General features: G+C 45.3%; 2 protein-coding genes across 3 annotated transcripts; one reads left to right on the forward strand and one right to left on the reverse strand.

Moving 5' to 3' along the window:
* Positions 1-1,197: 1,197 nt before the first annotated feature.
* On the reverse strand, positions 1,198-9,613 carry LOC128342556 (uncharacterized). The gene is made up of 4 exons (XM_053289959.1): positions 9,503-9,613; positions 9,239-9,305; positions 4,042-4,563; positions 1,198-1,437 (listed from the first exon to the last, which is right to left on the reverse strand). The coding sequence occupies exons 2-4, from the start codon at positions 9,254-9,256 to the stop codon at positions 1,264-1,266; spliced, it is 714 nt and encodes a 237-aa protein (XP_053145934.1). The 5' UTR covers positions 9,257-9,305; positions 9,503-9,613; the 3' UTR covers positions 1,198-1,263.
* A 58-nt stretch (positions 9,614-9,671) lies between these two features.
* Positions 9,672-18,427, forward strand: PMAIP1 (phorbol-12-myristate-13-acetate-induced protein 1). 2 transcript variants are annotated; one of them, XR_008314656.1, is made up of 2 exons: positions 9,672-9,754; positions 17,500-17,637. XR_008314656.1 is itself a non-coding variant. In XM_053288555.1 (2 exons), the coding sequence occupies exons 1-2, from the start codon at positions 14,751-14,753 to the stop codon at positions 17,610-17,612; spliced, it is 177 nt and encodes a 58-aa protein (XP_053144530.1). In that variant the 5' UTR covers positions 14,628-14,750; the 3' UTR covers positions 17,613-18,427. The 2 variants fall into 2 exon arrangements, 1 of the variants encoding a protein (XP_053144530.1); XM_053288555.1 differs by lacking the exon at positions 9,672-9,754 and adding an exon at positions 14,628-14,814 and having other exon boundaries at positions 17,500-18,427.
* The last annotated feature ends 1,680 nt before the right edge of the window (positions 18,428-20,107 follow it).

Below are 20,107 nucleotides of genomic sequence, written 5' to 3' on the forward strand. Positions count from 1 at the left end.
ACATCATATCAGCCTTTATAAGAGTCTTCGACTTGCTCTCCCTGAAAATATTTGGCTTCCAAAACTGGAGGAGAATGTTGGATACCTTTAGAAAGCATCAAAATATTTAATTATCAAAATCAGGGTGGGCTGCAAGCCTGAATCAGGCCCTAGGGATCTGGGCATTCCCGGGCCCTCCTAGCAATTCCCTTATCAAGTGACCTGCTGGAGAAACTAGTTAGGAACATGTGGAAACAGCTTTCTACAGAGTTCTGAAAATTGGTCCGTCTGTGTGTCTATCTATCTATCTATCTATCTATCTATCTATCTATCTATCTATCTATCTATCTATCTATTCTTCTTCTTCTACTACTACTACCCCACTTTTCAGCAAAGAAGCTCTCAAAGTGTGTTACACAGCAAAATGACTAAAAACCAGAAAATGGTCCCTTGTCTCCAAAGGGGCTCACAGTCCAAAAGGAAACACATGGGAAATACCAGCAACAGCCACTGGGAGGGACACGGTTTTGGGGTTTCAGAGGGATGGTCCCCCCCCCCCAATATAAGAGAGCCACCACTGTGAAAGATGCCTCTTAGCCCAGTTAGAAGAGGCCGGTCCAATTAGCTACTCTGACCGGAAGCAGAAAATCACAGAGTCTCTGGCAGGGTTCTGTCCCTTCAGCTGCAATGTTTAACTGAAGATAAATGGAATTACACTTGAAGCCCTGACTGTACCAAGCATGCGTCTCTCAGCCCTTTCACCAAGTAATGGCTGTAAGGGTCTGTAGATTCTTGCCACTGCGATCCATCGTGCTCGGCCATTGCAGCTGGGCATGATGGGAATCGTAGTCCACCAACATCTGGAGACCATTTGGAACTTCTGATATAGATAATATGGAGCTAGGTGGACCCATGGGCTGACTCCATAAAAGGCCACTTCCGATGCCTTGATTCAGATCCCTCCTTCAGTGATCAGTGCTGTTCAAGTGTTCATCACCAAACTGAATAAAACTGGCCATATAATAGTAGCATTTTGAAGTCCCCTGTTACATATCCAGCTTCACCTCAGACAGTAGCCCACTAGGAAACACTGACCCTGCCCATTTGCAACAAGATTGCTATACAAGGTGGAGGGGGGGGGAGAGAGAGAGAGAGAGAGAGAGTATCTTTGGGGCTTGGTGTCAGGGGATTTCAGAGCTGACACAGCAATGCCTGGACAAAGGATGACATTTTAATAATTCTGAAAAAAGGAAAATGCTTTAGAAATAATTTTTAAATGTATTATTATGGATAAGAATCTTTAAGTGCTACTTTATGAAATGTTGCATGTGTGGCTGGCACAATAACGGCTGTTTGAAGCATGTTCTGTGCTGATTTCAACGGAGGGTGGTGCTGCCTGTGTGGATGACGGATGTAGATATCTGCATGCTTCTGCCACAACTGGCCCCTAAATCTGCCCTAAAAGTAGAGCAAACAAAACCAATCATTTTTTTGGCGCGTTGAATGTGAGCGGAGCGGTGAAGTGCTCCGCAAAGCTTCCCTCTCCTGCTGCCACGGCCACCTCAGTACAAATATGATGAATATTTATATGCCACTTTTCAACAAAGTCCCCAAAGCTGTTTACATAGGAATGAATCCTGTATAATAAAACCCTAAGGTACCTGCATCTGTGTCTCTTGCAGGTGTTCTGCGCATGCGTGGCGGGCGTGGACGCAGCAACGGAAACTATGCACACAACTGCATGCGTGCGTAGTTACCGTCTCTGCGTCGTAGGTCTGCATAGCAACCCGTTAAACCGGAGGCAAATCTGCGTCCGTGTCTCTTGCAGGTGTTCTGCGCATGCGTGGCGTGCGCGGACGCACCAACGGAAACTACGCACACAACTGCGTGTGCGCGTAGTTACCGTCTCTGCGTCGTAGGTCCGTGTAGCAACCCGTTAAACCTGAGGCAACAAGCACAAGGAGGTCCACGTCCCTTGCCCTTGAAGAACGACTGTTCTCTACACAACTCTTCTAGCGCCCGTTAATGTAACGGGCTTAATGTCTAGTAAATAACTAAATAAATAACTAAATAACTAAATAACTAAATAAATAAAATGGCTCCCTGTCCCCAAAGGGCTCACAATCTAAAAAAGAAACCTAAGACAGACACCAGCAACAGCCACTGGAGGGATGCTGTGCTGGGCGTGGATAGGGCCAGTTGCTCTACCCCTGCTCAATAAAGAGAATCACCATTCTCAGTTAGCAGGGGACTAACTTCAAGTGCTTTCTCTCTTTCTCTCCCTTCCTGCCCTTCCCCTTTCTGATGCCATTACAGGCAGCACTTGGATTCCCTGCTCTCGCTCTCTCCCCGCTCCTCCTCCTTCCCCTTCTCCCGTCAAGGCTACATACACTCCCTGGTTTAGTTTCTTCTCCTCCTCCTGCCCCACTGAGAGACCTAGAGAGGCAAGCCCATTGTCAATCAGGTGCTGGGGGCTAGCACCAGCCCAAAGGAAAATTTGTATACAGCCCACAGTCACTCTTGATGACGGGAAACTCGAAGCCACCAATTTTGCAGCGCAAACCGTCTTGTTAAGAAAACATTTCTGGGAACTGAACTCTCGAGTCAAAATAAAACACAGGCATCTAGAAGAAACCAAATTTTCTGCTGAAATGTATGCATTGTATCATTTAAGAACTGCCAGTTGTGTGGCTGGAAATCCCCTATATATGGTGAGATGCATACACACACAGCACGCAGGACATATTGTGTGTTACAGGATGAAACATTTGTGCATCTTTGTAAGTATTTGCATTGGCCTATACAAAATCTCTGCAAGCATTTCTCAGAAAAAGGAGAAGAACTGCAGAAGAAGAGAAGAGCCAGGAGCCCTGTGCTGTCTACAACGTCCTAAAGAGGGGAGACAGAAGACAGACTGGCATCCACTGATAGGTTTCTATGTGATTTTCACTTTCCGCTACTAACTGGGCAAAGAAGTGTATTTTCCTATCTTGTGCTATGTAAACCACTTTGAGCTCTTTTTTTGTGGAAAAGCAGCATATAAATATCAGTACCAGTGGCTGACGTGATGCACAGAATTACAGAGCCGTAAAACTATGTCCTGAGGCTGTTGTAGACTCCTAAGGAGTCTCTCCTAACCGCCCAGAGACGAGAGTTTGGGTGGTATAGAAGTTTAATAAATAAATAAATAAATAAATAAATAAATAAATAAATAAATAAATAAATAAATAAATGGCAACCCAGATGCTATCAGGCTGCCATGTCCACTAAAAGAATATGATGAATATTTGTATACCGCTTTTCAACAGACGTTCCCCAACGCGGATTACATAGATATAAATTTTAAAAATGGCTCCCTGTTCCCAAACTTGCTCAAAATCTTAAAAAAGGAAACCTAAGACAGACACCAGCAACAGCCACTGGAGGGATGTTGTGCTGGGGATGGACAGGGCCAGTTGCTCTCCCCCGGCTCAATAAAGAGAATCACTACTTTAAAAGGGTGCCTCTTTGTTCAGTTAGCAGGGGAAGATCTAGGACGCATTAGGCAGATCTAGGAGGTTGTTTTAGGGCACCAGTTCTTGGGTGGCACAGGCACTGTGACCATAATAAACTGGGAACTCACTCCCACCATATCCCCAAAACAGTACAGGCTAGTCATTTGCTGGTCATCGGTCCGTGCAGGCTGGTCATTCAACCAAGAGAAGAAGACGCTTGCATGGATCAAGTTAAAGCCAGGACTCCTCACCTCTCAGCTGGTGGGCACCACAGCCAAACTTCACCCAGGGCACCGTAATGCTGGAGCTAGCCCTGGATGCAGTTAGGATCAGACAGTAACACAAGCCACACGACCGCAGTCCCCCCTGCCATAGTCACAGATGCTGCTTCCACTCTTGCCTGTACTTAACCTTCTTGTCTCAACAGTCTTGGGGATGCCTTTGGAGTCTGCAGAAACCCCAGGGGGCAGCATTGTGGAACTCCAGCTCTGTAATGCTGCTCATCATGTCTAATAAAATAAAATAAAATAATAATAATAATAATAATAATAATAATAATAATGGATACTTTATTTCTTATTATGAATCTTCTCTGGTCTGCTAGCCTTTGTTCTGTTATTTCTGTATCTGGATGCTTCTCTTTCCAAATTTGGTGCATTCTTTTTAAATAACCTCTTCTAGTTGGACTAGACTTGTAATAGCCGATCATTATTTCCTTCTTGGCATTTTTCATATATTTTTTCCGGTTAAGCAACGTTTCTTCCAGTAACCTTGCAGTCTCCAGCCCTGGTTGCTCAACTGAAGATCCTGAGTCCTGTTGCCCACTTGCCACCAGATGTCCAGGGACTCCAGCACCTGGCGCGGTCCTTGTTGACCCGGGTGGCGACCGATCCGGTATAGATTTATTAAAGTTACGTCTCACCGTATTGTTGATGGGAGAGGCACTCTTTGTCTGGCTCCTCTGGTAAGACCTGTCCAGTAAGGTTGGACCTCTGGCATAGCTCTCACCTTCCTCAGAGCACGCAAGCCCCACAACCAGGCCAAGGTAGTGCCTCACGAGGGTCCCAGGTCCTTGGGAAGGACTCGATGTCTGGATAAAACAAACCAGTCAATAACACCTGTCTGACTGTGTAAACAAGAAATAATAATGGATCAGCAACTATGTTTCCAGCTCCTAATTGTTTATCAAAGGCAACAACACAAAAAGTGCTTTCCCCCTCAGTCAGGTGGCTGAAACAAAGAAAGCATGGTGGGTGGGGCGGGGGGGACCAGAGGATTTTTGCATTCATGGACTTCATAGGAACACAGGGACGTAGGAAGCTGCCATCTACAGAGTCAGACTATTGGTCCATCTAGTTCAGTATTGTCTACACAGACTGGCAGCAGCTTCTCCACAGTTGCAGGAAGGAGTCTCTCTAAGCCCTCTCTTGGAGATGCCAGGGAGGGAACGTGGAACCTTCTGCATTCAAGTATGAAGGTGCTCTTCCCAGAGCCACAAGGACATTTGGCCCTGCCAGATCAGGCCTAAAGCACAGAGATGCACTAACCCCTGGACCTTGGGGACCCGATCCGGTCCTCCAAGGTCAAGGGGAAACTCCAAATGGCTGTGGCGGGAGCCTCTGGCAGCTGAGCTACCCCACGCCCCTCCCCCCAAAGCTCCGTTTTTGAAAAAAAGTCTTACCACAGCCAAGGGGTGGCTGCAGGGGTGGAGCAGAGAAGCACCTTCCCCTTCTCCCCCCTCCCCTGGCGGCAGTGGGGTGGGAGCAGGAGAAACACTGATCATTCGGGCCAGCATCTTTAAGCAACTGCGACATGTGCCTGCACAGTTGTGATTTTCGCAAGCCTTTGGCCGTTGTGGCAGGGGATGATGGGAGCTGTAGTCCAACAACTGGGGACCCAAACCTGAGAAACCCTGCTGTATCTACCTCTATAATGCCGCCCCTTACCCACCTTCTTTCTAAACCCCAAAGGCCCAAATGTTGCAGTCTTTCCTTACAGCAGAGTCACTTCAACCCTCTGATCATTTTGGTTGTCCTTTTCTATGCCTTTTCTAGCTCTACAGTATCCTTTTTAATGTGTGGTGACCAGAACTGTCAATAGTATTTCAAGTGCAGGTGCACCATAGATTTATGAAAGGGCATTTCTATGCTGGCAGTTTTATTTCCAATCCCTTTCCTAACTGATAATTTTGTGCATCCATAGGAATCTACCATACTGAGTCAGACCATTGGACCATCTAGCTCAATATTGTCTACACAGAAAGGCAGCAGCTCCTCCAAGGTTGAAGGCAGGAGTCTCTCTCATCCTATCTGGAGATGTCAGGGAAGGAACTTGGAACATGCTCTTCCCATGGCAGCCCCACCCCCTAAGGGGGACATCTTACAGTGCTCACGTGTAATGACCCACCCACATGCAAACCAGGGTGGACCCTGCTTAGCAAAGGGGACTATTCATGCTTGCTACCACAAGACCAGCTCACCTCTCTGTCCTATAAGGACTCCTGCATGCAATCTTGGAGAAGCCACTGCCAGTCTATGAAGATAATACTGAGCTGGATGAACCAATGGTGTGACTCCAAGGGCGTAGTGTCCGTTGAGCAAGAGGGGACAATTGTCCCCAGGCCCAGAGGGCAAGAGCCCCCATAAGGCTCTCCCTTGCTCAGGGTGCTACCTTGCTCCTTCAGCAAAACGCTCGCAGGCTGGGAGTGTGAAGCCTCTCTCCTCTCCTCTCCTCTCCTCTCCTCTCCTCTCCTGGGCATTGGTCCTGTCCCTGCACCTGATATCAGAGGCAAGGGGCAGGGCCAATGCTGAGAAACCCGGCAGGGTTTCATTTTGGCAGTGAGATCAGGTGATCTGGGCAGGAAGATTTAGGGGCAGTTCTTCCTGCCTGCCTGGTGGTGGCGACCATGTTCAGTTTGGCCGTGCAGAGCTGTTGCTGCAGCAGAAGGCAGGCTCTGGGCAGGCTGCTGGGCTGGGTGCAGAGTGGCCAAAGCGGGGCCTGAAGAGCCTGACCATGCCAGTGGGGAGGCGGCGGAAGGTCCCCCAATGTGAGTACAGAAGCTAATTGTCCCACTCCCTTGGATCTGGCATTGGACACAGGAGGGTGGCTTGGGGCTCGTGCTTGATGGGAAAATGGGAGGGGGGTCTGGCTGCACTCCCCCGCTTGCTATGCCGCTGTCTGACTCAGTATAAGGCAGATAAAAAGCTGACAGAAGGATGTGCTAGCTGGCCAAAGAGACCAAATGGCCAAAAGAAAGAAAGCGCACACCAGATAACAGATTCCATGTTTAGGTGCTTATATACCAGTGCCAGAAGCCTCCAAGCCAAGATGGGCAAGCTGGAGTGCTTGGTTGCTAATGAAAACATAGATATAGTGGGCATAACGGAAACATGGTGGACCAGTGAGAACCAGTGGGACACATTCCTGGATATAAATTCTATTGAAAGGACAGGGAGGGGCAAATTGGGGTTGGAATAGCACTGTATGTCAAAGAAGGGATAGAATTTCACAAGCTCGAAAACCTAGGGTGACAATACAAGGCCCGAAAGGAAAAGTGCTACTAGGAATGTGTTATCACCCTCCTGATCAAAACGTTGACAGTGACTGGGAGTTGCAGAAGGAAATCAGGGAGGTGTCAAAGAGAAACAGAGCTGTAATAATGGGTGACTTTAATCACCCACACATGGGGGGGGGAAGGTTGTGCTATCGAGTCATTGTTGACTCCTGGTCACCACAGAGCCATGTGGTTTTCTTGGTAGAATACAGGAGTGGTTTACCATTGCGATCTCCCTAACAGTATGAGATGATGCCTATCAGCACCATCCTATATCAGTGCTGCCCTATACAGGAGTTTCCCATACTCTGGGAAACACACCAGCAGGGATTTGAACCAATAGCCTCCTGCTCTCTAGGCAGGTTGCTTCCCTGCTGCACTATTAGGTGGCTCTACCCACACTGAATTTGATCCCACTATGGTCACTGTTCCCTAAAGGTTCCACAACACCGATACGTTGCATCAGATCCTGTGCACCACTCAGGATTAAGTCCAGGGTAACCTTCTCTCTGGTTGATTCCCTGACTAGGGCACAGTCATTCAGTGTCTAGAAATGTGGTCGCTTTATTACCTGGTTGTGAATTTATCCTGTCTACCTACACATATGTAAATTCACAATCAGGTAATGAAAGAGACCACATTTCTAGACACTGCATGACTGTGCCCTAGCACATTTGGTCAGGGAATCAACCAGAGAGAAAGTTACCTTGGACTTAATCCTGAGTGGTGCACAGGATCTGGTGCGACATGTCAGTGTTGTGGAATCTTTAGGGAACAGTATGTTTGGCCTATGGCTGCCATAAAAGAACTACTACTACTACTACTACTACTACTACTACTACTACTACTTTAGGGAACAGTGGCCACAGTGTGATCAAATTCAGCATATATGTGAGGAGAGAATCACCAAGGAAGTCTAACACTTTGAATTCCAGAAGAGGAAACTTCTCTAAAATGAGGAGTTTGGTGGGGAAAAAACTGAAAGGGAAAATCAAGAGAGTCACTGCTCCAGAATGCATGGAGTTTATTTAAAAACCACAGTAATAGAAGCCCAGTTAAAATGTATACCAAAAAGGAGGAAAGGTACCATCAGGTCCAGGAGGATGACAGTATGACTAACAAGGGTGCTTTCCAAACTAGCTGCTAATTAGCAGCAAAATGCCTCCATTTGGGCAAGTCACATTCGGCCATAAACAGCAGGGAGAGCAATCTCGCAGCAACTAACAACAAGGAAAAAAAACAACTTTTTCGCAATGTCCTTGCTCTATGCAGCAATTAAATTCACAAGAAGACATTGGAAATGTGAATGGCACCCTGCTGTCTGCATAGGGACTGCGGTGTCATGACACAGGAAGTGTGGAAGCACTTCCTGTGCCTCTGAGTACCGGTTGCAGGGGAGTAGCAGTGGGGGGGGAGGGCATGCCCACAGCTCCTGCTGTAGGCTTCCGGTGGCATCTGGTGGGCCACTGTGTGAAACAGGATGCTGGACTAGATGGGCTTCCGTGGGCCTGATCCAGCAGGGCTGTTCTGATGTTCTTAAGCACACTTCCGAGATTCTTCCTGACCCTGTTGTAGAGTCTAGTCTGGAAAGCACCCAGTAAAATCAATGAAGTTCTAAAGGGGAAGAAGACTTCCTTTAGAAATTGGAAGACCTGGGGACAATGCGGTCAGTGACTGACTAATATCAATTGGATTTCGTGGACAACCCTTTAACATGACAGTTTTCCTAGTCTATACCCCAACGACTGATGCAGAAAAAGAGGAAGTTTATGAGTTTTTTGCTCATGTTCAGACTGAAACTGACAGAACAAGCAAGCAAGATGTCCTGCTGGTGGCTGGAGACTGGAATGCCAAAATTGGAAATGGTAAGGAGGAAAACACAGTCGGACTGTATGGCCTAGGAAACAGAAATGAAGCAGGAGAATGACTTATTGGTTTCTGCCAAGCCAATGAGCTCTTCATTGCTAACACATTCTTCAAACAACCAAAGCTGTGTCTATACGCATGGACATCACCAGATGGAATACACAGAAATCAAATTGATTACATTATTGGTGCAAGGAGGTGGAAGAGCTCAGATATAACAGGAAAGACGTGGCCGGGGGCAGATTGTGGAACAGATCACGAACTGCTCATGTGCAAGTTCCAAGTCAAGCTAAAGTGGAAAAACAGCTATCCAGTTTCCACTATATGATCTTGAGAATGTACCCACCATTTTCAAGGAGAACATCAGGAACCACTTTGAAGTTCTGAACCTCAATGACAGGGAACCAGAGGAGCTGTGGAATGAAATCAAAGAAGTTGTTAAGGACGAATGTGAAAAGAGTCTGCCAAAGACCAAGAAACAGAAGAAAGCAGAATGGATGGCAGAACAGCATAGGTGGAACTGGGGGGGGGGCAGGCAGGGCAGGTGCCCTAGGAGCCACTGAGGTGGGGGTGCCACTCCAGTTCCTGCCACCCCCACCCCATTGCCCACCTGCCCAGCCCCAGGGCCCCCGGGGCCTCCAGCTCCGGCCTAGGATCGGCGAGGCCTATATCGGAGCAGCCTGCAAACTGCAGAGCTCTTCTCTCCCCGCCTCTCAGCTGATCGGCAGGTGGGCGGGGCTTCCAGAGAGGCCTCCGAGTAGGCCTCCCTGAAGCCTGAGCTCGAGTAGGCCCCAAGCAAGGAAGGAGGAAGCAGGCAGAGGCCCTCTGCCCAGACCAGACCATCCAGAACAGCTATCGCTAGGTAGGCTGTGAATTCCTTTTTGTGGTCCCCCCCATAGGAATCTGCTTGCCATAGGGCTTTGATATGGGGGGGTGGGGCGAGACTGAAAAGTCTCTGAATATTTAATTTAAAACAGACTGGAAAATGTGCTGGCTTTAAAAACAAAAACTATCTAAGGCCTATAAGTGGCTTGTTTCATGTCAGAAAATTACAAACATTTCTGGAACAAATATTTATTTATTCATTCATTCTTTCATTCATTTATAAATGCACTTATGTTCAAGTTGTTTTGCAACCCAGAAGGTCTGAGTGAGAACTGTGAAGCATGTGTTGTGCTTTTATTTTATTTTATTTTTCTTGGGTGTGAACTTCTCCCCAATAACTTGCAGGGACTTCAGGGTAAATCTGGCCAACATGTGAATGCAGCACCTCCATTCCAGAGGAGATGTGTGTTAAAGGGCTTTAAAAGCCTCGTGTGAAAAACCTCCTGGAATCAAACTTTACTGAATTTGTTCAGAATTCTGAGAAAACAAACATAGGCTCACCCTGCATGGTTGAAAGTCTCCTTTGCTAATCTGCAGCGAGGGGGCCATTTTAATAATTAGCATTGCTAGTGTGTTCTAGGCATTAAAAGTAGCACAAATATATAGTACTCAATGTATATCACTATATACTGTGAAGTGTGCATGTGTGTATTCAATGAAATGTATTTCCAGGCAGCATACTTATTTTGAAATATCAGACTTAAATCCTTGGGGGCCTGGGATGTGTGGAGGCCCTGGACTTTGAGGGGCTGGGGGCCCATTTTAAAATCTCATCTTGGCCCATTTCAACCTTGCTATGCCCCTGGCGGTCACTATGCATGGGTTTCTGCACAACACCTGCACAGAAGAAACTTCCATGTAGAAAATGTGTCTCTTGTAAATTGACCCTGAATTTTCCATCCATGACTGGGATATCTGAGAGTTAGAGTCAATAACAAATGAACAGCACACTGCTTGTGACAGGAAGGGGCAAATTACAATGATTTCTTAGTCTGGCAGGGGCTGGTTTTGGCCCTGGCAGAACTTGGCTGTCTGCTCCTGTTGCAAATGCCTCTGTCTAGTGTGGCAAACTAATGTATCCTCCTCCCTCTTGGTGTCAAAGTAAGCACTGGTGTGGTGAATGCACATATACCCCATCATGAGCCTACAGTCATCATAAGACAAAGGCTGGCAGGAATCATTCACTGGTTTATAGACCCCCACCCACCCACCACCACCACCACCTTCTTCCCCTATTTTGCTAGTAGCTATTTGGGCAGGTGATCCTCTAGGACAAAGTCATATTTTTAAAAAAAGAATGAGATGAGACAGAGAAAATGACACTTGGAATCCTCGCATAACTCCTGACTGTTGTTCTAAGTCTTTTACAGAGATGGCTCATGTTTTCAGGTTTTTATCAACAACCATGTCTAGATGGTACAGTGTTCCTTTTAACAAGGATTTCCAGATATTGTTGACTACAAGTCCCATCATTCCTGTTTGGACAGGGGCGCAATTTTCGTGCTTGCCCTAGGCGCTATTTTCCCTAGTTATGCCTCTGCAGAACAGACGGTGGAAATAGCCAAGAAGAGGAGAGAAGCCAAAGTCAAGAAAGATAAAGACCTCAGGAAGGAACTTAATAGGGAATTTCAGAAAGCTTTTTGGAGAGACAAGGAGCAGTACCACAATAACATCTGTAAAGACCTTGAGGGTGGAAATCGTTTTCCAAAAGATCTCTGAACTCAGAAAGAGGTTCCAACCTCAAATTACTATGTTAAGGGATGCCATAGGACAGATAGTAAGTGAGTCAGAGGAGATCAAACAGAGATGGAAGGAGTATACTGAAAATCTGTACAGCAGCAATGTCAACATCCAAGATACTCTAGAAGATATTCCCTACTTGCAGGAACCTCTAGCATGGGAAAATGAAGTTAGATCAGCACTCCGGTCTTTACCAAGTCGGAAGGCTACAGGAATGGATGGAATAGCTACAGAAATATGGCAGGCAACAAAAGAAGAATCAGTCAAGGCTCTAACCAAACTATGCCAGCAAATCTGGAGAACGACACAGTGGCCAAAAAATTTGGAAGAGGCTAAGCCGGCTTTCCTCACAGAACCCAGTCAGGTGCTTCACATGTTGTGTGAAACGCCTCAGAATCTATCTATATGGTCGCTAAGTGCCAACATTGACTTGACGGCACTTAATCAATCAATCAACTGGTTGAAGGACAGGAAACAGAGAGTAGGAATAAATGGACAGTTCTCTAAATGGAGAGAAGTAAGAAGTGGTCTCCCCTAGGGATCTGTCCTGGGACCGGTGCTCTTTAACTTGTTTATAAATGGTCTAGAAGTTGGGGTAAGCAGTAAGGTAGCCAGATTTGCAGATGACACCAAAATATTTAGGGTAGTGAAATCCAAAACAGATTGCAAGGAACTCTAAAAGGATCTCTACAAACTGGGTGTGTGTGCAACAAAATGGCAGATGCGGTTCAGTGTTAGCATTGCTAGTGCTCCTGTTCAGAGGCACTGTGTTGATTTTACTACTTCACATGTTCCAGGGCTAAGTTCTGGTGACCTTCAGCACTTAATAAAGGTGGATGTTTTCACTTTTTACTAACAGTATTTTTACATTTCCGAATGTAAAATATACTTTTAATGTGATTCACATGGAGCGATATGTTGCCAGAAGCAGGCTTGTTCCATATGCATTTTCCTAACTGGACAAGGTACTATGCACACAAACACATACATATACAGGTGGTGTACATGCAATTTCTGACTCTTATCCAACAGTAGGCTGCTGCACATTCATAACTGAGTTCAGAATGTTAAGGGATAGCACCAGTCACTTCTTGGAATGGTTACAAGAGGCTGGAGTCACCTTTCCCCATGAACAGATTCTTGGTATTATGCTATCCTCAGTGATCTGGTGAAGGCTATGTGCATGTTATAACTGGATTGGGGCCCTAGAAGAATTTACATTTGTTTTAAAGATGGCTCTCTTCTGGTGTCTGTGTTATTGTTTTCTGTCAATGACATATGCATATAAATAGCAAACACTCAATCTCTGATTACTTTTAATAAGACCCTTAAGACACACCTGTTTTCTCAGGTGTTTGATTAAAATTATTTTAAACTGTTTGTTTTTATCCTGTGAAATTATTTTAATTCTGTTTTACTCTGTTTTACAGAAACAGAGTAAAAACAATTGTTAAAAATTCCTGTTTTACTCTGCGAATTGTTTTTCCTGTTTTGCTCTGTGAATTGTTTTTACTTCTGTGAAAGTGTTTTAATTGATTGTTTTTATTTTTATATTGTAATTTGGATTGTGTACACTGCCTAGAGATGTTTATATCATGTGGTATATAAACAATATCCACCTTAACTGGCGCAGCAAGGAAATGCTTGATTAACAAGCAGAATGTTGCTGTTTTGAATCCCCACTGGTATCCCCACAGACTAAGGGAAACACCTATATCAGGCTGCAGCAATACAGAAAGATGCTGAAAGGCATCATCTCACACTGCGCGGGAGATGGCAATGGTAAACCCCTCCTGTGTTCTACCAAAGAAAACCACAGGACTCTGTGGGTGCCAGGAGTTCAAATCGACTTGACAGCACACTTTACCTTTATATAAATGATAGATAGATAGATAGATAGATAGATAGATAGATAGATAGATAGATAGATGAAGCATATTTTAGTACCACATGTAAAAATGCCCTACTTTGGTCCGATTGAAATATTCCAGATTTAAGTGATCATAGGATTGCTGGCCTTTTTCTTAAAGCAAACAACTCAAAGTACTATTTAAATAAAATGTTTGCAAACGCAAGGAGGGAAAACAATGCAGATGTCTAATTTTAACATAAGCCCTGTTCACATATTATGTTCAACACGCAGTGTACACACGTAGATTATGTATAGCTATTCAGATATAATGTGCAGTGCACGTACTGTGGTATACTTCTATATATATCCTGTATTTGAAGGGGCCTGTAGTCAGGTTCTTTTAAAATGAACGCAGATACAGTCATTCACACAAACACATGTGCATGACAAGCTAATGTCTGGATCACATTTAGTGAAGGGATGTTGGCCAGAGGCAGGCTATTGTGGCCTGCAATGTGTGTAGGATGGATCACTTCAATGAAAGGGGAGCAGCACATCACACACACACAACCACACACGGGGCAGGGACACAACCACAGCTGTCTCTCCTGGTAATGCGGGGGGGGGGGAGACCCATTTCATCATCACCACTCTGCTGTTTCCCCCCGTAATGAAATCAAAACCGAAATAAAAACACACAGCTTCAGGTTAAAAAAAAACCAAACAAATGAACACGCACAGCTTCTTTCTAAGTACGAAGCAGGAAATCTACTTCTACGCAAGGCAGATCTACTCGGTGTGAAGTAGGAAGAAGTCTGGGCATGGAATCGGAAATCTAAATCATTCAGAAAGTGATGTTTGAAGCACTTCTGCTGCTTCTGGGGCTGCCGCAACGGCCCATCTCGGCGCCCGAAGCAAATTCCAACCCCCCGCGCTCAGAGCCACCACCACCAGTGGCCTGCCTGCGGTTGTCGCCAGTCTCTCAGGAGGCCTCCTCCTCCGCCCGATCGCCGGCCTGCTGGGGGCGGGCGGGCGGGGGGGGGCAGCTGCCTTGGGACGGGCTCCAACATGCCCAGCCTCCTCCCTCCGCCTGCGCCCGCGGGGGCAACCTGCCCTCGCTTGCCCGGCTAGCCTGTGTCCTCTGATTGGCTCGCAGAGCTCGAGCAAAAAGGAGCGGGGCGGGGATTCCTCCCGAACGCGTCACTGGGGGAACCCCCGGCACTTGCTTTGGCTAAGCGCGCCCGCCCTGGCCAAGAGGCTGGCAGCACAACCCGAGAGGGAGGCGAAGCGCCAGGCTGCCGCGGCTCCATACATCCCCCGCGTCCCGAGGCCCTCTGAAGCCGGCGAGACAAGGACAGCCCCGCTCGCTCCACCGCTCGAGATGATGCCGGGTAAAACTCAGCGCAAACCCGCGCCCCAGAACCCGCCGGCGGCGGCGCCTGCAGGTAGGGCACGCTCCGTCCCATCGTCACGCTCCGGCTCCTTCCCCGCACCCTCCCTCGACTCCCCCGCAGCCCAGAGGGTCGTCGTCCGCCGGCGATCGCCTTCACTTCCCCGTGGCCTGGGCCAGAGAGAGGCTGCGGAGGAGGCGGATGGACGGGGAAATCGAAACCTGGTCAGTTGCTCGTTCTTTAGCCGGCAGAGAGGAAGCGGCTTCCTGGCGAGGGGAGAGGGGAGGCGCGCCACTGGAAGAAGTCCGTGGCAGAGGATCGGAGAATTCGGAGGGACCCCCAGCCAGCTCCTCTCGCACTCGCCCCTCCCTATCGGGTCTCTCCGGGTTCTCCCTTCCCCGAGCAATTTCTCCCAATCTCCCCCTTGTTAGGAACATAGCCGATGTGTTTTGGGATGGTGGCCCAATCCTTGGGTCATTTGTTCTAATGTATAACCTGAGATTCCCCTTTATGTTTCTTTCTCGACAACTTAACCGCCTAATCTAAATCTGTCACTGTCCCAGGACTACGACTCTTTTGACAGCGCAATCCTCCTAGGCATTCTCAGTCAAAAGCCTCATGGGAATCAGTGAAACTTCATTCCAGGTCGGTGTGCAAGGAATCGCCACCTGAGAGGCCGGGGGAGGACTGAATATTGATTTGAGCTCTCCTCAGAAAGACAGGGCTATGGCTATCTCAGCTCCTTCTATCTTTCCTCCAACTATTTGTCCTGATCTCCCCCTTGTTAGGTACCTGTCTTCTCCTCAGTTGTGGTAGTGCTCTGTTTGTCAATGTTGGTGTGGCTTTCTCCATAAGAACAGCCTTGCTGGATCAGGCCCAAGGCTTAACCCTAACTCTAACCCTAACCCGACATCCTAGTTTCCTACAGTAGCGTCTCAGATGCCTCTGAAAAGCCCACAGGCAAAAGGTGAAGCCATATCTCCTGCTGTTGGTCCCCTGCATCTGCTGTTTAGAGGCAGCTTTTCGCTGAGGATGGAGGTGGCCTATAGCCACCAGACTAGTGACCATTGATAAACCCACCCTCCATGAATTTGTCTAAGCCCCTTCTAAAGCAACCCAAGCTGGTGGCCATCATTACATCCCATCTCTCTCTCTCTCTCTCTCTCTCTCTCTCTCTCTCTCTCTCTCTCCAAATATGCCACGGCACTGCAGATGACATGGACTTTAGGTCAAACCACTCCAGTGTTATTCACAACCAGCAAACATGTTAGAATTTGTTTCTGGTCATCAGGTTAAACACGTACAGACACAATGCAGTAGCAAGTACAGTATATTCGAAGCACAATTATCTGCTTGGGTTTTACTCTCAGGGTACCACATGCAGTTGGTATAACAGCCTATTGCCTACATCCAGCACTCCCGTAAGAATTTCATTGAAATGAACTCAATGGCACCCAAGTATTTTGAATGTTAAGCACAATCTCATCATTATGGTGATGTACAGTACAGACACTATGCAGACACAAGTACAGTACAAGTTGCATAATCTACAAACATCATACTTTATCATTTATCATTTAATAGTTTATCATTTGAAATTTACCACCTCAAAGAATTGCCAAAAAGAAAAAAATGAAAAAGGAACCCAAACCTTTTTTTTTTTTAAAGGTAGCCTAACCTAGAGATGTGAAATACTGCAGGGAGGGGGGGAGGAAAAAAAATTTCCAGGAAGAAATTGGGGTTTGGTTTCTTCTTCTTCTCAGTTTCTCCCCATTTCCCCCCCAGGCCTTCACATCTCTAGCCCAATCCCTTTTAAAAATCTGCTTGCTATCTATCTATCTATCTATCTATCTATCTATTTATTTATTATGCCATCCTGGGGAATCTTCCACTTATATTGTGTTTTGGAACTTTGTATTACTTTTGCTTCATTTCTCTTTTTTTTTAATGGTAGCCCTGGGCGTTGGATACATGCATATTGATCTTTGTTATTTTTGCAGGGTGGGGTGGGGTGCTTAATAAATATAACATTAACATATAGAATGTTGTAAAATTAGGGGATTTATTGCACGATTATTATTGTTGTTGTAGCAGCTAAGTGCTGCTGAAAGTGTGGATGCTTGTGGATTCATACCTGTTATAGCAAATCAGGTACTCATCACATATGTAGCCAATATGAACATGGTGTAAATAGTGTTTTGTTTGAACTTCTGATTCTGTGAATGTTTTGGACATTCACCAAGTTGGGGTGGGTGTGGGTGTTATTTCCTGGCCACAACTTCTGTCTCACTGTGTTAAATAAAAACTTCCAGTCCAAAGCAGCAGAAGTGGGTGGAGTATAATGTTGCCAAATAACTTCAGGTGTGCAAAATGTCCACATATTAACAACAAAAATGCATTTGTTTTTTAAAAATCACATCTTTAAAACTGGCGTGGTCATTTTTTTTTTAGCAGCTTTGCATTTTATCTGCATATTTAGGAAATGTTTGCAAGTGCCTTCCTAGAGGCTTTCCCCTTACTTTTATGGGAGGAAGCAGATTCCATTGCACAATGGTACTGCCCCTTCCACTGAAGTGAATGTACAGGAATGTACAAGTGAATCCAGCATGTACAGGAACTTTGTTGTATATTGCCAGTTGTCCTGGGTTGGGGGGTCTACCAGAAGAACCAAGATGGGCTTGAAGTTTCCATTGCCTTAATCAATGGAGGTGACCAATGATGTGCTTGTATGTTTTACAGAGTCAGCGGCAGCGAGAGAATGTGCTGTGCAGCTGCGCAAAATGGGTGACAAATGGGACCTTCAGCAAAGGATTTTGAACCTGATCTCAAAGTTGTTCTGCCCAGGAACATGAACATGTTCCAGGCAAGAGCAAAGGAAATATGGAAAGAAAACTAGAATTATTTGGAAGATCCAATCTTGAGTCATGAAGAGACTTCGGTGAGCTGGAGGAGATGGAATGTCTCCTGTGAATTTCTGCTGCCTGTTCCCTGTCGCCAAGAGAGGCTACAGCAATAGGATTTCTTCAGATAACATTTCTGACAGTTGTGAGCAAATGCAAACAGAGAGGGGGAAAGGGCGGCTTACTGTTTACCAACAATGTTGATTTACAAAAGGCTTTGGAAAAGAAAGAATGTGGGAGAGGTGATCTAACTCCAAGTTCAACACTCTGATTTCCATAGTTCTAGAATCCAAACATCAGCCGTTATATGACGTTGGGAGTTCATGGAGTTTCATGCACACCATTTCTTGTAAACTTTGGACTTCTATGCAAATCAGTTCCTTAGCCCTTCATAATTATCATTTTCTAGAATGAAAACTCAGGGCTTGTAAATGAGGCAAAGGAATGTTTTGCTTGAGTATTGACTTTGTTGAAGTGAAGTATGATGTTATATTAATAGGTTATTTTCTAATGAATTGAACTGTAACGCTATTAATTGTAAGGCTGAAGCTGATACAGTACAGGTCAGCTATGTCACTATATGCCCTATGGGTAGGGAGTTATATGGATATTTATTTTTGTTAGAACTTTTTTCATTATGAATTAGAGAGGTCATTCACACAATCAAAAACTGTGTTCTACCTGGGTTTTGGAGCTATGTGTGCTTCCAATTTTCGGTTGTGTAGAAACAAGGTAAAACCTGGATAGAAGTGATTGTGTGGAAGCAAGGTAGGAGGAAAAGCTACCCAGTTTTTCCTCCTACCTTACTTCCACACAATCACTTCTACCCAGGTTTTCCTCCTTCCTTGCTTCTACACCACTGAAAATTGGGAGCACACACAGCTCCCAATCCTGGGTAGAACACAGTTTTTGATTGTGAGAATGGCTTCAGAGTGTTCAACAACATATGTAGCAAAAACTTCACCAGAACAGGTTATGAAGCAATATACGAGGAAGTGAAAGTGTCAGTATTCTCAGCTTTACATTACAGAACTTTAGTTATCAGTATATGTCTCTGCCTGTCTGGAAGGCAACAGTTTCTCACAGTGTTAAAAGTGCTTGAACAGAACAAGCTTTAGAAAGGAAGAGCAGATTAAAAGTTACATTAAGATAGAAACTTGCAAGGGTGGAGGGAGAAATATTTTCTATTTCACTGAAGGCCAAAATATTCAAAAGATGTCAACAGGATGGAATGTTACAGGCACTTTTTCAATTGGGAGAAGGGATTTCAAATATAGACCTTTGCTCTAGCCCAGAGAGATTAGATGCACACATGGATTGCTTTCCTACACTGAATTTCTGCTCACTTATGCCAAAGAATGGCTACGAGCATAGGCTGCAACTGCTGAAATGAACCCTGAAGACTTTCAAGTCTAGAAGTGCTGCAGGTCTTTGGCATTCAGAACATATTTCCCAGTCCAGAGATTTGGATTGAATCAAACAAACCTTAGCATTTTTTCTCTGCAACAGTCTTAATGCTATAAATTAGAAAGACGTCTTCATTGTATTGGACAGATTAATGAATTGTATGTTAATTACCCCTGATTAAAAGATGCAACAGATAATTTGAAAAGAGTCTGAAAAGAGAGACTTTTTTTGGTAAAGTTTCCTTTTGCCAACTGAAACACAAAAAGCTTCAATAATTCAATAAACTTTTTAAAAACCCTTGAATAATGAAATTATTCAACTAATTTGAATATGTAATTGTTTTACATTACCACACCAGATTTCAAAGCCTGGGCACCTGCTTTGGTTTTCTGCCTTTTGCTTAGTGCCTTCTTAAAATAGTTCAGATCACTTAGAAGTTGGCATCCTGGGTCGAAACCCTTTCTTGGTTACTCTGGTCAGCTAACACCACTTCCATCCAGTATATATGCCAGAAGTTCGGGCAACCAAATACCTGTGAAATTATGAAGTGTCATTTCAAATGTGTGGTAATAATACTTATTTATAGTACTTAATATTTTTGTTAATGGCAGGTGTCTTTGTTTTATTTTGGAATATGTTGCTGTGCCAAGCATATGTGTTTATGTCAGAAAGACAGTTTACAGCAAAGAAAGAAAGAAAGAAAGAAGCAGGGTCGGGGGTGGGGTGGGTGGGAGCAGGTTGCTTAGAGTATTTAAGGGCTATCCCTGTGGGGTTCCGGTTTATGCGCATATGCTTCTTTGCAAATGGAATTCAAGAGTTGCTTTTCAAAGGATTTCCATCCGTTTTTGTTTTTGTCTTGCATCCTACAAATGTTGTTTTGTGCTGCCATCTTGCTAACATAATAAATGTGATGTGTTTGCAAAACATCCGTTTGGAATTGAATTTCTGTACACGAAAACTGTCTCTTTTGTAGTTGAAGAGAGTGTGGTACAGTTTTAGATCTTTGCAAGGCGAGTGATTTCTGCAGTCAAGTCAGCAAC

This window comes from Hemicordylus capensis, chromosome 2 (assembly GCF_027244095.1).
Source record: "Hemicordylus capensis ecotype Gifberg chromosome 2, rHemCap1.1.pri, whole genome shotgun sequence".
Classification (NCBI taxonomy): Eukaryota; Metazoa; Chordata; class Lepidosauria; order Squamata; family Cordylidae; genus Hemicordylus; species Hemicordylus capensis.